Source organism: Stomoxys calcitrans, chromosome 4 (genome assembly GCF_963082655.1).
Source record: "Stomoxys calcitrans chromosome 4, idStoCalc2.1, whole genome shotgun sequence".
Taxonomy (NCBI): domain Eukaryota; kingdom Metazoa; phylum Arthropoda; class Insecta; order Diptera; family Muscidae; genus Stomoxys; species Stomoxys calcitrans.
Genome location: NC_081555.1, coordinates 147,747,266 through 147,766,312, shown reverse-complemented (window position 1 = coordinate 147,766,312; position 19,047 = coordinate 147,747,266). Strand labels below are relative to the sequence as shown.

Sequence of the window (19,047 nt, the reverse complement as noted above, 5' to 3'; positions counted from 1 at the left end):
CTTTTATGGGCCTAAGACCCTAAATCGGAGGATCGGCCTATATGGCAGCTATATACAAATCTGGACCGATCTGGGCCAAGATGACGAAGGATATTGAAGGGCTTATCACAACTCACTGTCCCAAATTTCAGCAACATCGGATAATAAATGTGGCTTTTATGGGTCTAAGACCCCAAATCGGAGGATCGGTGCATGTGACAGCTATATCCAAATCTTGACCTATCTCAGCCAAATTGACGAAGAATGTCGGAGGGCCTAACAAAACTCACTGTCCCAAGCTTCAGCAAAATCGGATAATAAATGTGTCTTTTATTGGCATAAGACCCTAAAGCGGAGGATCGGTCTATATGGGGGCTATATCAAGATTTAGTCCGATATAGCCCATCTTCGAACTTAACCTGCTTATGGACAAAAAAAAGAATCTGTGCAAAGTGTCAGCTCAATATCTCTATTTTTGAAGACTGTAGCGTGATTTCAACATACAGACGGACAGACGGACAGACATGTCTAGATCGTCTTAGATTTTTACGCTGATCAAGATTATATATACTTTATAGGATCGGAAATGGATATTTCGGTGTGTTGCAAACAGAATGACAAAATGAATATACCCCCATCCTTCGGTGGTGGGTATAATAATATATAAATTACTTAAAATTTTATCAAATGATTGTAACAAAATTAACACACCCCAGAATACACAGCCTATTTGTAAGGCAGAAAGAGAATGTCCACTTCATTACGTTCCCTTGAGATAGAAACAAACTGGCATAATTTGAAAAGACCATCCCAGTGGAGAATTAGGCACAGTTGCAGTTTGGTAATTTAATTCAAAAACCAATGGCGAAAATAACCACAGCGGACAGAGGCTTTTTCGGCACAAACTGTAATTGACTTGTCGAGTACACACACACCCACACCCACGCCCACGCCCACGCACATACATAGACACTGTGCCAATGCCATGTTGGAAAATTAATTTTTTCAAATGTTCCCTATAATTCATGATATGCTGATGTTACTGGTGTGGTCATAATCTATCGATGCTGATATCAATGCCACTGCTACTATGATCTCTATACTAATGGAAACCCAGTCAATATGCTTGCATTTAAGAGTTACAAATTCTTCATTTCCGGCTGAATGTTAAATAACCTCCTGTTTGCCAGCGTTGATTCATCCAAGCGAAGTAATGCACAGCTTTGGCGGACGTAATAGATTCGCCCATCGCCAAAGGTGTATTTTCATGTTTGTTATCGTTCAGCAGAGCGAATACCAAACCACACTGTAATAGGCTTGGCAAAAGGCTTCACCGATGTGGATATAGATCCTCAGTTTTCAGCTTCAGCTTCATTGGCGTTGGATTCATTGCACGGCTTTAATTATGTGCGAGTAAAGTTCGCACAGAGTATGCCTGTCTGTCGCTCTGTTGGTACACTGTGGGGATTGTGACAGTTGGGCGATGTCATGTTGGTGGAACCAATTACATCCTTGTGTTACTTTGACAATCATGGCTGGCTGTTTGGTAGGCTGAGTTTTGCGCTCAAAGCATGCAAATGGTTTCGAACGGTCAATAAGTGTCCACTGTGGGCATGGCCATGGGTTGCTGAATGATCCTTTGCTGCTTTGGCATCATGCAGCATAGGTGGAAGTTGTTGTGAAAGTAATTATGTGGAAGGTAATAGCAATTACGGTGATGGCCTTTAGCTAACACTTGCTGTTGCAAAAGGTTTTATTCGTGAAATTCTATAAGGCAAATTATGTGCGAAATTAACTTGAAGTGGATAATTTTGGACACATAGTTAAATATCATAGAATAAGACTTTGTGCAAATTTCTGGGAAGATCTGTTAAGAAATGTTTTAAAAAAAGAATTCGAAGGGCTTAACACAACTCACTGTCCCAAATTTCAGCAAAATCGGATAATAAATGCGCCTTTTATGGGCCTAAGACCTTAAATCGGAGGATCGGTCTATATGGCAGCTATATCCAAATCTGGACCGATCTGAGCCAAATTAACGGAGGATGTCGGAGGGCCTGACACAACTCACTGTCTCAAATTTCAGCTAAATCGGATAATAAATGTGGCTTTTTTGGGCCTAAGACCTTAAATCGGAGAATCGGTCTATATGGCAGCTATATCCAAATCTGGACCGATCCGGGCCAAATTGACAAAAGATGTCGAAGGGCTTAACACAACTAACTGTCCCAAATTTCATCAAAATCGGATAATTAATGCGCCTTTTATGGGCCTAAGACCTTAAATCGGAGGATCGGTCTATATGGCAGCTATATCCAAATCTGGACCGATCTGGGCCAAATTGACAAAGGAATTCGAAGGGCCTGACACAACTCACTGTCTCAAATTTCAGCAAAATCGGATAATTAATGCGCCTTTTATAGGCCTAAGACCTTAAATCAGAGGATCGGTCTATATGGCAGCTATATCCAAATCTGGACCGATCTGGGCCAAATTGACAAAGGAATTCGAAGGGCTTAACACAACTCACTGTCCCAAATTTCAGCTAAATCGGATAATAAATGTGGCTTTTATGGCCCTAAGACCTTAAATCGGAGGATCGGTCTATGTGGCAGCTATATCCAAATCTGGACCGATCTAAGCCAAATTAACGGAGGATGTCGGAGGGCCTACCATAACTCACTGTCCCAAATTTTAGCAAAATTGGATAATTAATATGGCTTTATGTGCCTTAGACCCTTAATCGGTGGATCGGTGTATAAGGGGGTATATCAAGATATAGTCCGATATAGCCCATCTTCGAACTTAACCTGCTTATGGACAAAAAAAAAGAATCTGTGCAAAGTTTCAGTTCAATGTCTCTATTCTTGAAGACTGTCGCGTGATTTCAACAGACAGACGGACGGACATGTCTAGATGATCTCAGATTTTTAAGCTGATCAAGATTATATTAATTTAAGAGGGTCGGAAATGGATATTTCGATGTGTTTCAAATTGAATGACAGAATGAATATACCCCCATCCTTCGGTGGTGGGTATAAAAAGAGACAGACAGGAAGTAGATGTATAGACGGATTGATACTCCACTATGGTATCTTAGGAGAGAGAACGGGTTTAACCACCCCGCTGAAACTAACTTTCGCAGGAGACGGTATCCTGCCAATAAATCCAGCAGCGTCGGTTCCACAGTGGGCGGCTTGTTGGCCTTTGTCAGCGATAAATTTATGATGCGCCCGGATGACATTCGGATTGAGACCAGTTACATACTATTTATGGCATACTGGAACACATGGAAGCGGATAGATGAACCCCTGATCTGACATTTGTAGAATATTAGAACCTGAGTCATGTGGAAATGGAAATGGCTTCTGGGCCAATGCAGCAACTGCCCCAGCGCAGTTGTTGAAACTTGGATAGTCTTGGGGATCGCTCTCAGTTTCGTCGACAGTAAGTTGGCGGTGTAGGTTCGGTTGATTTTGTCCTGATTAATACGGGATTTCCTGTCAATGCTAGCATGGCCTCCCAGCTTGCATAGACAATAACAAGACCCCAATGACGTAACTACATATCGAACTGAGGGAATGGCTTTACATTTGGGCCTTGATGAAATAAGACATATCAGAGGCATACTGAAGACAGGATAAGCTCTCGGTCCGGATTAAATACCAAATGAGATAATTTCACTCGTAGGTACACTGAAAAAAAAAAAAAAAAAAAAAATTTGGTCCAAAACTGAAAATTTTTATACCCACCACCGAAGGAGGGTGGGGTTCACCATGCTTGGACCATGATCGTTTTCGACTAACGCTGTTGTAAACAATCCATTTTTCATCTCCAGTTATGATTCGTTTTAAAAACGGATCGAATTCATTGCGTTTAAGGTGCATATCACAAGCGTTGATTCGGTTTGTTAAATGAATTTCTTTCAATACATGTGGTACCCATATTAGAATTGACGCCAAACAAACAAATGTAAACAAAATTTCGCGCACTTTTTTTCTAAAGCAAGCTAAAAGTAACAGCTGATAACTGACCGAAGAGAGAATGAAATGCAATGCAGAGTCACAAGCCGCTGAAAAAAATTTGTCAACGCCGACTATATTACTACTATATTACCGACAATTACTTTTTGGGCAACCCAATATATATATTCTTGATCAGCGTAGAAATCTAAGACGATCCAGCCATGTCCGTCTGTCTGTCTTTTGAAATCACGCTACAGCCTTTAAAAATAGAGATATTGAGCTTAAACTTTGCAAAGATTCCTTTTTTGTCCATAAGCAGATTAAGTTCGAAGATGGGCTATATCGGACTATATCTTGATATAGCCCCCATAAGATTTGGATATAGCTGCCATATAGACCGATTTCTCGATTTAGGGTTTTGGGCCCATAAAAGGCGCGTTTATTGTCCAATGTCGTCGAAATTTGGGCAGTGAGTTGTGTTAAGCCCCTTAACATACTTCTACAATATAGCATAGATCGGTCCATATTTGGATATAACTGCCATATAGAAGGATCTCTCGGTTTTAGGTTTCGGGGCCATAAAAGACGCATTTATTGTCCTATGTCGCTGAAATTATGTTCGGCTCTTCGACATCCTTCTTCAATTTGGCCCAGATCGGTCCTGATTTGAATATAGCTGCCATGTAGACCGATCTCTCGATTTAAGGTTTTGGGCCAATAAATGGCGCATTTATTGTCCGATGTTGCCGAAATTAGGGACCGTGAGTTGTGTTAGGCTCTTCGACATTTTTCTGCAACTTGGCCCAAATCGGTCCAGATTTGGATATAACTGCCATATAGACCGATATGTCGGTTTAAAGTCTTGGCTCTATATAAGGCGCATTTATAATCCGATTTCACTGAAATTTGACACAGTGACTTATGTTAGACTTTTCTACATCCGTGTCGTATATGGTTCAGATCGGATAATTTTTAGATGTAGCTACTGTACTTATTAGTATTTTATGCAAAGGTGGAAAGGTGGTTTATATATATACCGGAGGTGGTGGGTATCCAAGTTCGGCCCGGCCGAACTTAAGGCTTTTTTATACCCTCCAGCATAAGATCGGGGTATACTAATTTCGTCATTCTGTTTGTAACACCTCGAAATATGCGTCTAAGACCCCATAAAGTATATATATTCTTGATCGTCATTTTAAGTCCATCTAGCCATGTCCGTCCGTCTGTCCGTCCGTCCGTCTGTTTGTCGAAAGCACGTTAACTTTCGAAGGAGTAACTTAGCCGCTTGAAATTTTGCACGAATTTTTGCACAATATTGTAAATGGGCCAAATCGCTTCATGTTTTGATATACCTGCCATATAAACCGATCTTGGGTCTTGACTTCTTGAGCCTCTAGAGGGCGCAATTCTTATCCGATTTGACAGAAATTTTGCATGAGGTGTTTTGGTATGACTTCCAACAACTCTGCTTAGTATGGTTCAAATCGGTCCATAACCTGATATAGCTGCCATATAAACCGATCTTGGGTCTTGACTTCTTGAGCCTCTAGAGGGCGCAATTCTTATCCGATTAGAATGGAATTTCGCACGACGTGTTTTGTTATAATATCCAACAACTGTGCCAAGTATGGTTCAAATCGGTCCATAACCTGATATAGCTGCCATATAAACCGATCTTGGGTCTTGACTTCTTGAGCCTCTAGAGGGCGCAATTCTTATCCGATTAGAATGGAATTTCGCACGACGTGTTTTGTTATAATATCCAACAACTGTGCCAAGTATGTTTCAAATCGGTCCATAATCTGATATAGCTGCCATATAAACCGATCTTAGGTCTTGACTTCTTGAGCCTCTAGAGGGCACAATTCTTATCCGATTTGAATGAATTTTTGCACGAAGTATTTCGTTATGATATCCAACAACTGTGCCAAGTATGGTTGAAATCGGTTCATAACCTGATATAGCTGTCATATAAACAGATCTGGGGATTTGACTTCGTGAGCTTCTAGAGGGCGCAATTCCTATCCGATTTGGCTAAAATTTTGCATGACGTATTTTATTTCAACAACTGTGCCGAATAAGGTTGAAATCGGTCTATAACCTGATATAGCTGCCATATAAACCGATCTGGGATCTTGACCTCTTGAGCCTCTAGAGGTCGCAATTATTATTCGATTTGCCTGAAATCTTATACAGCGGATCCTCGCATGACCATTAAAATACGTGTTTGTTATGGTCTGAATCGGTCTATAGCCTGATACAGCACCCATATAAATCGATCTCTCTATTCATTTCTTGAGCCCCTGAAGGGCACAATTCTTATTCGAATTGGCTGACATTTTACACATGTCTCCAACATATAATCTAATTGTGGTCTAAACCGGATCATATCTTGATATCGCTCTAATAGCAGAGCAAATCTTTTCTTATATAATTTTTTGCCTAAGAAGAGATGTTTTGGAAAGAACTCGACAAATGAGATCCATGGTGGAGGGTATATAAGATCCGGACCTGCCGAACTTGGCACGCTTTTACTTGTTGAAATAAACGCAGACGCATGATGGAAACCGACTGGATAGAGAAACACGTTTGGAGACTTCCCCCTCTATATGCGCCCTCTCTCGACCCCTTAATGAACTCAAAACGTGTTTACTGGTTTATTTATTCAGAAGTTCTAATTATCAGTTCAAGTACACTATAGCGCGGTAAGTATTTATTGAAATTTCTTAAAAATTGAGTGCTTAGCAAAGTGTCATAACATTATCTCTCTTCAATGGTAATAGGCTCTTGCACTGTATGGGTAATTGGTGGAGAATTATCCATATGGTCATTTGGATAGTGTTTTGTGGTAATTTCTTAGCACAGCTGCTCCCCATTTGTGCCATATCAGTTCGATTATGAAAATGACCATGGCCATCACATGCAACCAGATCAAAATCATGAAAACAGCTCCCAACTCCTTCATGGACATATTCTTAGTGGCCAACATCTTGGGATCATAGTCGGCATTATTTTTCATCGCTTGGTTTCCAAAGGATTCGCGAGCCCATAGTGTGTCAAAGCCAAAGGTTTTAGCCGTCTGAATTTGCCTATTGAATTCCTCCACCAAATACGAGTGTGTGCGAACATTCATGGCCAGTGGTTGGGTGTAGATGCGCTCATTCACCAAATGCAAACGATGCCAGGATGCGGCATTAATTTGTCGAAAATAGCCAAAATATTCATATTGCGTTACTATGGCCGTCAGTTCGTTTGCCTGCAATAATTCCGGAAATGTTTGCAAAAAGCTGCCATTTAATGTTCGCACATTTCGCATATCCGGCAGAGTTTGGGCCAAAGCCATGTGGGTGCCCTTCAGCAGTATCACATAGTTCTGTTTGAGCACATCCGCTATCGTTTGCGGAGGATTACGTTGTATGTTGTCACGTAGCATTTGATACATTCCCGATTGATAGGCACTGCGTAGCACCAGAGTGGTCAACATCCAGCAGACAAGCAGGAAGCGTGCAAAATTATAACGTGGCACTTGACGCGTTGGCATAGTTGCTCCAAAAGCTAAAGTTAGCAGATGATATTGGGGTGTGCTGTTGTCTTCGCCTATGATATAGTTGCGTGCCCTACCCCGGGCTCCTTTGCAACATCCACATGTGAGTATTAAAAGTGAGCTGAGGACAAACACAGATCCAATTAAATACCATAATTTCAATTGAAATGGAAGGGCCATTTTTTCATATGTACTATAGATGCTAAAAATATTCGCCACCATATACGTATGCGATAGGTAGTAGTGATCCGTTTGTGAATAAGTAGTGTTGGGATCTAGAGCCCATTTATAATAATATCCCCCCAGGGATATATCAGCATGCTTGGAAAAAATCTGAAACGAGAGAGAGAGAGGTTATTGGGTTTAATGTTATTTATATGCGAGAGCGGTATTTTGGATGCACCCCACCGACTCGGATATGTGTAGATATAAAATAGCAAATTTAGCCCTTAAAAATTCCACTAAGGAACAGGGACAAACTTCTCACATATCAATGTGCAGTCCGATTCGAGTTAAACCCTCCGATGAGTGAGAAGGTCCCTAGGGATCTTTTTGCCTTTTCAAACTGAAATTACTCCTACTTCGGCCACTACAACCCACCCCCAAAGTTACTCTGTATTCCAAGAGTATTTTGTTGCGCATCTTTTGGAAAAAAAAATCAAGCTGATCGGATCATTACTTTAGGAGTTATTGAGGTTTTAGTGAGAATAGTACGCGGACGTGTGAATAGGTCCGTATGGACCTTGTACTGAATTTCAGTAATAAATGCATGTTTTTGGGCATCATTATAATTTTTTTATTGTTTCAACACATAATTTACTTGTTCTGAACACAAAGACCTAAACTCATAGACATTAGGGATGATGATAAAAACTTTGCTGATTTTATTGATTTGCTGATTTTATGGACGAAGATATGGATGAAGAAATTGATATTGCTGCAATTGATAATTATGAAGTTGAGGATGATGAAGATCGCACATACCAACATGCTGAAGAGTCAGATGCCGAAACTGAAGAATACGGCGAGCTAAATGAAGATACTGATGACGACGATGGTGAAGAGGAAGAAAATGATGGACAGGAAACGAATGAAAGTTACTATATTGGTGAAGATGGCACCCAATGGAGTAAAAAAGCACCACCAACATCACGCACTCGTTATCATAACGTGGACGACATCGGAAGAAAGAAACCAGGACCAACAGGAAATAAACACGACCCCTATACAATAATGCGTTCAATCATGACAGAGGAAATAATACACTTAGTGTTACGTGAAACAAATCGTAAAGGCAGGGAGGTTACAGCTGCATGGAATTTGGCGAATCCCACGAAGAAAAAGGAGTGGAAGCCAGTGACAGTGAAAGAGTTTGATGCCTTTGTAGCTATTATGGAATTATGGGACGCGACGCGTTGCCCAATATACAAAGCTGCGTTGTCGTACGATCGCTTCATGTGTATAAAGCAATTTATTCGATTCGACAATGGAAACACTCGACAACAGCGCCTCATCAACAGCAAAACTGCGGCTATTGACGACATTTGGGAAATGTTGCAACATAACTTGGCAGCAGCTTACACTCCTCATGAAGCACTAACAGTTGATGAGCAGTTGTTCCCTTACAGAGGCCGCACCCGCTTCACACAATATATTACGTCAAAGCCAGCTAAGTATGGTTTGAAAGTATGGTGATTATGCGACTCACAGAGTTATTATCCTGTGAAGGGAATGATATATTCTGGAAAACTGCCAAACCAACAACGGGACATAAACCAAGGGCAGAACATAGTGCTGGATCTTGGGGAAAAATATTGGCCGTACTATATACGCGGATAATTTCTTTACCACTCTTGACTTGGCGCGTATTTTGTTGAGGAGGAAGACCGCATATGTTGGTACAATGCGCTACAACAAAACATTCATTCCACAGGAGTTCAAAAAGAACCGGAAGCGCACCATCAATAGTACATTATTTGGGTTTAACGAGGGGGATATATCGTTATGCTCATACGTGCCGAAAAAAAATAAAGTGGTGAACGTGCTCTCCACAATGCACTACACCTGCCTCGTTGATGAGCAAACCGAGAAGCGGAAGCCCTATGTCATATTAGATTACAACGCCAACAACAACAACAACAACAGCTGCAAAAGAGCAACACAACGATGGCCGTTGGCCATGTTTTATAATATGTTGGACGTCCCTGCATTGGCTGTTTTTACAAATTAACAACGAAATGGAGCCTATAAAAAGGAGTGACAGACGGCGGTCGTTCTTGTTGCTGCAAACGAAACAATTGGCCATAACAAATATCGAAGAACGTGCCCTGAACAACCATATAACCTCGTATCCAAGGATACGCAATGCGATGGAAGCATTGGATGTCAGGGTAAGAAAACATCTTCAAATTGCTATTTGTTTTTATACCCACCACCGAAGGATGGGGGTATATTAATTTTTTCATTCCGTTTGCAACACATCGAAATATCCATTTCCGACCCTATAAAGTATATATATTCTTGATCAGCGTAAAAATCTAAGACGATCTAGACATGTCCGTCCGTCTGTCTGTTGAAATCACGCTACAGTCTTTAAAAATTGAGATATTGAGCTGAAATTTTGCACAGATTCTTTTTTTGTCCATAAGCAGGTTAAGTTCGAAGAAGGGCTATATTGGACTATATCTTGATATAGCCCCCATATAGACCGATCCGCCGATTTGGGGTCTTAGGCCTATAAAAGCCACATTTATTATCCGATTTTGCTGAAATTTGGGACAGTGAGTTGTGTTGGGCCCTTCGACATCCTTCGTCAATTTGACGATCGGTCCAAATTTGGATATAGCTGCCATATAGACCGATCCTCAGGTTTAGGGTCTTGGGCCCATAAAAGCCACATTTTATATCCGATTTGGATGAAATTTGGCACAGTGAGTTGCGTTAGGCCCTTCAACATTATTCGTCAATTTGGCCCAGATCGGTCCAGATTTGGATATAGCTGCCATATAGACCGATCCTCCGATTTAGGGTCTTAGGCCCATAAAAGCCACATTTATTATCCGATTTTGCTGAAATATGGGACAGTGAGTTGCGTTGAGCTCTTCGACATCCTCCGTCAATTTGGGCCAGATCGGTCCAGATTTGGATATAGCTGCCATATAGACCGATCCTCCGATTTATGGTCTGAGGCCCATAAAAGCCACATTTATTATCCGATTTTGCTGAAATTTGGGACAGTGAGTTGCGTTGAGCCCTTCGACATTCTTCGTCAATTTGGTCCAGATCGGTCCAAATTTGGATATAGCTGCCGTATAGACCGATCCTCCGATTAATGATCTTAGGCCCATAAAAGCCACATTTATTATCCGATTTTGCTGAAATTTGGGACAGTGAGTTGCGTTGAGCCCTTCGACATCCTTCGTCAATTTGGCCCAGATCGGTTCAGATTTGGATATAGCTGCCATATAGACCGATCTCTCGATTTAAGGTTTTGGGCCCATAAAAAGCGCATTTATTGTCCGATGTCGCCGAAATTGGGGATAATGACTTGTGTTGGGCCCTTCGATATTTGTCTTCAATTTGGCTCAGATCGGTCTAGATTTGGATATAGCTGCCATATAGACCGATCTCTCGGTTGAACAATGACTTGTACTTATAAGCATTTGGTCTAAATCGGATGATATCTATAGAGCTGCTATGGGGCATAAGGTATGCATTTTTCACTGGATTTTGACAAAATGTAGTTCGCATATATACCCGAGGTGGTGGGTATCCAAAGTTCGGCCCGGCCGAACTTAACGCCTTCTTACTTGTTTATTTTTCTTTTCATTTCAGGTATTACCAAGACCGATGGAAGGCAATGTACCGTCGTTTGCGGCTAGGTCAAGTAGACCGTCATGTAAGCTTTGCCGTTCTGAGTACGGGCGGCAGCGGAAAACGCGGGCATATTGCTTCAGCTCCAGCAACGCTGTTTGCGGAGAACATAGCACACTTTTACATTGCTGCAACACTTGCGCACAGGGCAGAGGACAAGAAGTACACGCTCAACAACAATAATTTTTAAATTTTTTTTTATAATAGTCTTAAGAAAATTCAAGCAAAAAAAAAAAACAAGTAAGAAGGCGTTAAGTTCGGCCGGGCCGAACTTTGGATACCCACCACCTCGGGTATATATGTGAACCACATTTCGTCAAAATCCAGTGAAAAATGCATACCTTATGCCACATAGCAGCTCTATAGCTATCATCCGATTTAGACCAAATGCTTATAAGTACAAGACATTGTTCAACCGAGAGATCGGTCTATATGGCAGCTATATCCAAATCTGGACCGATCTAAGCCAAATTGAAGACAAATATCGAAGGTCCCAACACAAGTCATTGTCCCAAATTTCGGCGGCATCGGACAATAAATGCGCTTTTTATGGGCCCAAAACCTTAAATCGAGAGATCGGTCTATATGGCAGCTATATCCAAATCTGAACCGATCAGGGCCAAATAAAAGAAAGATGTCGAAGGGCCTAAGGCAACTCACTGTCCTAAATTTCAGCAAAATCGGATAATAAATGTGGCTTTTATGGGCCTAAGACCATAAATCGGAGGATCGGTCTATATGGCAGCTATATCCAAATTTGGACCGATCTGAGCGAAATTGACGAAGGATATCGAAGGGCTCAACGCAACTCACTGTCCCAAATTTCAGCAAAATCGGATAGTAAATGTGGCTTTTATGGGCCTAAGACCATAAATCGGAGGATCGGTCTATATGGCAGCTATATCCAAATTTGGACCGATCTAGGCCAAATTGATGAAGGATGTTGAAGGGCTCAACGCAACTCACTGTCCCAAATTTCAGCGAAATCGGATTATAAATGTGGCTTTTATGGGCCTAAGACCATAAATTGGAGGATCGGTCTATATGGCAGCTATATCCAAATCTGGACCGATCTGGGCCAAATTGACGAAGAATGTTGAAGGGCCTAACACAACTCACTGTGTCAATTTTCATCCAAATCGGATATAAAATGTGGCTTTTATGGGCCTAAGACCCTAAATCTGAGGATCGGTCTATATGGCAGCTATATCCAAATCTGGACCGATCTGAGCCAAATTGACGAAGGATGTCGAGGGGCTTAACACAACTCACTGTCCCAAATTTCAGCAAAATCGGATAATAAATGTGGCTTTTATGGGCCTAAGACCCCAAATCGGCGGATCGGTCTATATGGGGGCTATATCAAGATATAGTCCGATATAGCCCATCTTCGAACTTAACCTGCTTATGGGCAAGAAAAGAATCTGTGCAAAATTTCAGCTCAATATCTCTATTTTTAAAGGCTGTAGCGTGATTTCAACAGACAGACGGACAGACGGACAGACGGACGGACATGTCTAGATCGTCTTAGATTTTCACGCTGATCAAGAATATATATACTTTATAGGGTCGGAAATGGATATTTCGATGTGTTGCAAACGGAATGACAAAATGAATATACCCCCATCCTTCGGTGGTGGGTATAAAAATTAAAAAAATTTAAAAAAATATTTTTCTATAAGCTATTGGGTTGCCCAAAAAGTAATTGCGGATTTTTTAAAAGAAAGTAAATGCATTTTTAATAAAACTTAGAATGAACTTTAATCAAATATATTTTTTTCACCTTTTTTTCTAAATCAAGCTAAAAGTAACAGCTGATAACTGACAGATGAAAGAATACAATTACAGAGTCACAAGCTGTGAAAACATTTGTCAACGCCGACCATATGAAAAATCCGCAATTACTTTTTGGGCAACCCATATATGGCAGCTATATCCCAATATAGTCCCGTCTATACCATATCACAAGAATCCAGTTGGTCTTAACATAACAATCTTTGCCGAATTTCAATAAAATCCTGTGATAAATGCCCCTTTAACGGTCCCAAGACCTTAAATCGGGAGTTGGGTATATATGGAGGCTATATCCAAATGTAGGTCGATCCCATGGCAGCATCGATAAGGGCTGTCGGTGTACATGTTCGCCTTTTTTTTCGTCATGGGAGAGGCACATCACAGATTGCTTTCTCCGCACGCTATTGAAAATAACACCAGACCCTGGTACTTTTCGGTTGGCCTGAACCGGTTTCATCATATATCGGTGTCGGTGATATGTAACCGGTGCATGGAGTGGGTGCAAACATAGAAAGCAGTGGTTAACAAGCGTTGTAGTCGTTGCCGGCGTTCTCGTCCTTCTCGCACAGTGGGATGGTAACAAAAATAAGTGGAAATAAGGCAGGCATTTTGGAACGGATAGAAGTATCTTCATGAAATCTTACATGGTTATAGCTGATTTTACAGTTTTTATGCAAAATTTCAGGGCCCTTGAAGTCCCAGGGGCCCATTGGTGGGAATTTAAAGTTGATCACCTCGGCCTTACAAAATTTTGTTCGGACTATCAAAGCGAATTTATGGTCCTATTTTTATACCCTCCAACATAGGATGGGGGTATTCTATTTCGTCATTCTGTTTGTAACTACTCGAAATATACGTCTGAGACCCCATAAAGTATATATTCTTGATCGTGGTGACATTTTATGTCGATCTAGCCATGTCCGTCCGTCCACCTGGCTGTCGAAAACACGCTAACTTTCGTAGGAGTAAAGCTAGCCGCTTGAAATTTGGTCAAATACTTTTTATTAGCGTAGGTCAGTTGGGATTGTAAATGGGCCATATCGGTCCATGTTTTGATATAGCTGCCATGTAAACCGATCTTGGGTCTTGAGTTCTTAAGCCTCTAGAGGGCCCCATTCTCTCACGATTTTATTGAAATTTTGCACGCAGTGTTTCAGTATCACTTCCAACAACTACGCTAAGTATAGTTTTATTCGGTCCATGTTTTAATATAGCTGCCATATAAACCGATCTTGGGTCTTGACTTCTTGAGCCACTAGAGGACGCAATTCCTATCCGATTTGGCTGAAATTTTGCACGACTTGTTTCGCTATGAATTCCAACAAATGTGCTTAGTATAGTTCAAATCGGTATATAACTTAATATAGCTGCCATATAAACTGATCTTTAATCTTTGTTTCTTCAACCAATAGAGAGCGCAATTCTTGTAACTCTGTAATTGCATTCTTTCTTCTGTCAGTTATCGGCTGTTACTTTTAGCTTGCTATAGAAAAAAAGTGTAAAAAAAGTATATTTGATTAAAGTTCATTCTAAGTTTTATTAAAAATGCATATACTTTCTTTTAAAAAATCCGCAATTACTTTTTGGGCAACCCAATATAATTATGGTCCTAATTAGACCATAACTTGATATTGATCTAATAGCAGATCAAATCTTTTCTTTTATCCTTTTTTTGCCTAAGAAGAGATGACGGGAAAAGAACTCGACAAATTCGATCTATGGTGGAGGGTATAAAAGATTCGGCCCAGCCGAACTTAGCACGTTTTTGCTTGTTTTCATTCTAATATCGATGCAATTCCTATAACATAATTATTCGTGATGGTGGTTGGTATACAAAGTTAAGCCGGGCTGTACTAAATGCGTTTACACTTGTTTCTCTTGTCAAGACTGGTAAGTTGGCACACTTACCTCCTTGAATATTAAATCTGGTTCTTTGAATGTCTCATCTACTTCCGTTGAGTTCAAGATGTACACCTTGGTAGTAAAGTTTAGTGATTCAGCAAGAAATTGCAAAAGTTTCCCTTCAAATCCCTTATACTTGGTGACATCATTACCATTGCTGTTGTACTCCAAATTGATGTAGGGAAATTCATTCCAAGCGGCACATGTCAAAGGGCAACCATACAAATTTCGCACTTTGGGTGGAAAATAGTTTTTATGTACCCACTGATGTTGTATGGGATCATAACGATTCACAATAACCGGTTTAATACTGTGACACTTGTCGGGGGTAAATGGAAAGTAGGTCACCATTATGATATCCTCTTCGAGTAAATTCACCAATAGGGCCACATTAAGAATACTCAGGCGGTATAGATGGGCAAAGACTTTGGTTATGACATCCACATCGAATGTGGTTATGGTCGATATGTGCATTAGATTGTATGAGAGATTATAATTGCCGGTTTTATTGATTTTAGCATAGAAATAACTAAAAAGACATCACACAATTTTTAGCAGTAGAAAAAATATTAAATTTTTACACTCGAATTACCTGAGGGCATCTCTGTCCTCAAAAAGCAAAACCTTTAAAGTTTTTGTCTTGCGAAAGGTCTTTTGATTTTGAAATAAAATTTTATAGGAAATGTTGGCCATATCAGGAGCTATGTAATTGACCAGATCATTGAAATAGTAGCGAGCTGTATTCGTATTTGGCTTATAGTTGGCATAAAATAAAAGTTTCCTTTGAAACAGACTCTTGGGATCGTTCACAATGACTCGTATGGAGTCGTACAAATGTTGACTACTTTCTATATGAGAACTGTGCACAAATGAAATGACCACTATAACCGTGGCTACAAATTTCCAACCGACAGACATTACGATACTCTTTATATTAACTTTAGAAATTTTTGTTTACGGTATAATTTGTGGGCATTATCTTGTAGTCCTTAAATCGATTGTTAGTTATGCAAGATTTTCCACTCATTATTAGTGATTGCTTGATTTTTATCTAATTGAGTTAATTGGACAGGGCCAAAAGGACTGAAAATTAGAATACGTTACTTTTGGTTCTTTTACAAATCTGTGCCTAGTGTTATTTAAGTAGTTAGGTAAACCTTTTGTGAGAGAAAATTTCAGTCCACTACTTGAATTTGATGACAACTAATTGGAACAAAGGTTAAACTAGATTTTAGTATAACGAATTTAAGCAAGTAAAAAGGCGTTAAGTTCGGCCTGGCCGAACTTTGGATATCCACTACCTCGGGTATATATGTAAACCACCTTTCGTCAAAATCGGGTGAAAACTGCATACCTAATTCCCCATAGTAGCTATATCGAAATATGTGCCGATTTGGACCATATACTAATAAGTACAAGTCATTATTCAATTGTGTATAACAAACCAGTAAGGAAGGGCAAAAGTCGGGCGGTGCCGACTGTATAATACCCTACACCTACCCTATAAGTACAATGTGGGACCTATATCTAATTCTGAGCCAATTTTGATGGACCTCGGCGAGCAAATATGTTCAAACTGTAAAAACTACCGCTGACAAATAGCAACATTATGTCAAATTACCCAAAATCTGACGAACGTATATATGGGAGCTATATCTAATTATGAACCGATTCCGAGCAAACTTCTCAGATAATGTGGTAGTTGTCGGGGAAAGCGTTTTGCAATATTTTGGCAAGATTGGTCAAACAATGCACTTGCAGTGGCTCTTGGGTTTGAAAATCTGGCGATATACATATATGACAGCTATATCTAAATCTGAACCGATTTCCATGAAATTCACCAATAATGTCGACAGTCATAAGAAAATCCCTCCTGCCGAATTTCGAGAAAATCGGTTAACAAAAGACCATTTTATTGCAATATTACTGCAAATCGGACGAATATATATATGGGAGCTATATGTAAACCTGAATCGATTTTGACCAAACTCTATATTTATTGTAGTAGTCGTCGAGGAAAGCGTTGTGCAATATTTTGGCAAGATTGGTCAATAACTGTGCTTGCAGTGGCTCTAGGAGTGAAAATCGGGTGATATATATATATATATATATATATATATATATATGAGAGCTATGTCTAAATCTAAACCGATATCCATGAAATTCACCAGTAATGGCGAAAGTCGTAAAGAAATCTCTCCTCCCAAATTTCGAGAGAATCGGTTAACAAATGACCATTTTGTTGCATTATTACTGAAAATCGGACGAACATATATATGGGAGCTTTATCCAGATCTGAACCGGTTTTTCCAATTTCAATAGGCTTCGTCTCTAGGCCGAAAAACATGCCTGTACCAAATTTTAAGACGATCGGAAGAAAACTACGACCTGTAGTTTGTACACAAATAAACATGGACAGACAGACGGACGGACATAGCTAAATCGAATCAGAAAGTGATTCTAAGTCGATAGGTATACTTATCAATGGGTCTATCTCTCTTCCCTTTGGGTATTACAAACTAATTCACTATGTTATAATACCCTGTACCACAGTAGTGGTGTAGGGTATATATATTGATCTTTTTAAAATATATATCCAAAAATCAACCGATCTGAACCATATACGACAAGGATTTCGAAAAGCCTTACAAAAGTCACAGTCCCAAATTCAGCGAAATCGGATTAAAAATGCGCCTTTTGTGAAGCCAAGACTGTAAATCGAAAAATTAGCATATATGGCAGCTTTATCCACATCTGAACCAATCTGAGCCAAATTAAAGTGGACTGTCGAAGGGAATGACACAGATCACTGTTTAAAATTTCGGCGAAATCGGACAATAAATGCGCCTTCTATGGTGTCAAAACCATATATCGAGAGATCGATCTGTATAGCAGCTACATCCAATCAGAACCGTTCTGAGCCAAATTGAAGAGGGCTAACACAACTCACTGTCCTTATTTTCGGCGAAATGCGCCTTTTATGGTCCGAAAATCTTAAATCGATAGATCGGTCTATATGACAGCTATATCTAAATCTGGACCGATACCGGCCAAATTAAGGAAGGATATCGAAGGACCCAACACAACTCACGTCTTAAATGTTGGCAAAATCGGACAATAAATGAGCCTTTTATGGGCCCAAAGCCTTATATCGAGGGATCGGTCTATATGGTAGCTATATCCAAATCTGGACTGATCAGAGCCAAGTTAAAAAGGGAACGTTTAAGATCCTAACACAACTCGCTGTCCCAAATTTCGGTGACATCGGACAAAAAATGCGCCTTTTATGGGCCCAAAGCCTTAAATCGAGAGATCGGTGTATATGGCAGCTATATGCAAATCTGGACAGATCTGGGCCAAATAGAAGAAGAATGTGGATGGACTGTCCCAAATTTCAGCAAAATCGGACGATAAATGTGGGTTTTATAGGCCTAAGACCATAAATCGGAGGATCGGTCTATATGGTAGCTATATCCAAATCTGAACCGATCTGGGCCAAATTGAAGAAGGATGTCGAAGGGCCTAACATAACTCATTGTCCCAAATTTCAGCAAAATCGGACAATAAATGTGGCTTTCATAGGCCTAAGACCATAAATCGGCGGATCGGTCTATATGGCAGCTATATCCAAATCTGAACCGGTCTGGGCCAAATTAAAGAAGGATATTGAAGGACCTAACAAAACTCATTGTCCCAGATTTCAGCAAAATCAGACAATAAATGTGGCTTTTATGGGCCTAGGACCATAAATCGGTGGATCGGTCTATATGGGGGCTATATGAAGATATAGTCCGATAGAGCCCATCTTCAAATTTAACCTGCTTATGGACAAAAAAATAATCTGTGCAAAATTTCAGCTCAATATTTCTCTTTTTAAAGACCGTGGTGTGATTTCAACAGACAGACGAACAGACGGACGGACATTGCTAGATCGTCTTAGATTTTTACGCTGATCAAGAATAAATGTACTTTATATGGTCGGAAATGGAT

The 19,047-nt window shown here is 40.2% G+C and overlaps 2 protein-coding genes across 2 annotated transcripts; both read right to left on the bottom strand.

The window, feature by feature from the left end:
• Positions 1–6,771: 6,771 nt before the first annotated feature.
• Positions 6,772–8,130, bottom strand: LOC131997047 (uncharacterized). The gene is made up of 2 exons (XM_059367309.1): positions 8,101–8,130; positions 6,772–7,821 (listed from the first exon to the last, which is right to left on the bottom strand). The coding sequence occupies exons 1-2, from the start codon at positions 8,128–8,130 to the stop codon at positions 6,772–6,774; spliced, it is 1,080 nt and encodes a 359-aa protein (XP_059223292.1).
• Positions 8,131–14,935: 6,805 nt separating this feature from the next.
• Positions 14,936–15,975, bottom strand: LOC131997046 (uncharacterized). Its single transcript, XM_059367308.1, has 3 exons — positions 15,650–15,975; positions 15,064–15,586; positions 14,936–14,953 (listed from the first exon to the last, which is right to left on the bottom strand). Exons 1-3 carry the CDS (start codon positions 15,973–15,975, stop codon positions 14,936–14,938), a joined length of 867 nt encoding a protein of 288 aa, XP_059223291.1.
• Between the last annotated feature and the right edge of the window lie 3,072 nt (positions 15,976–19,047).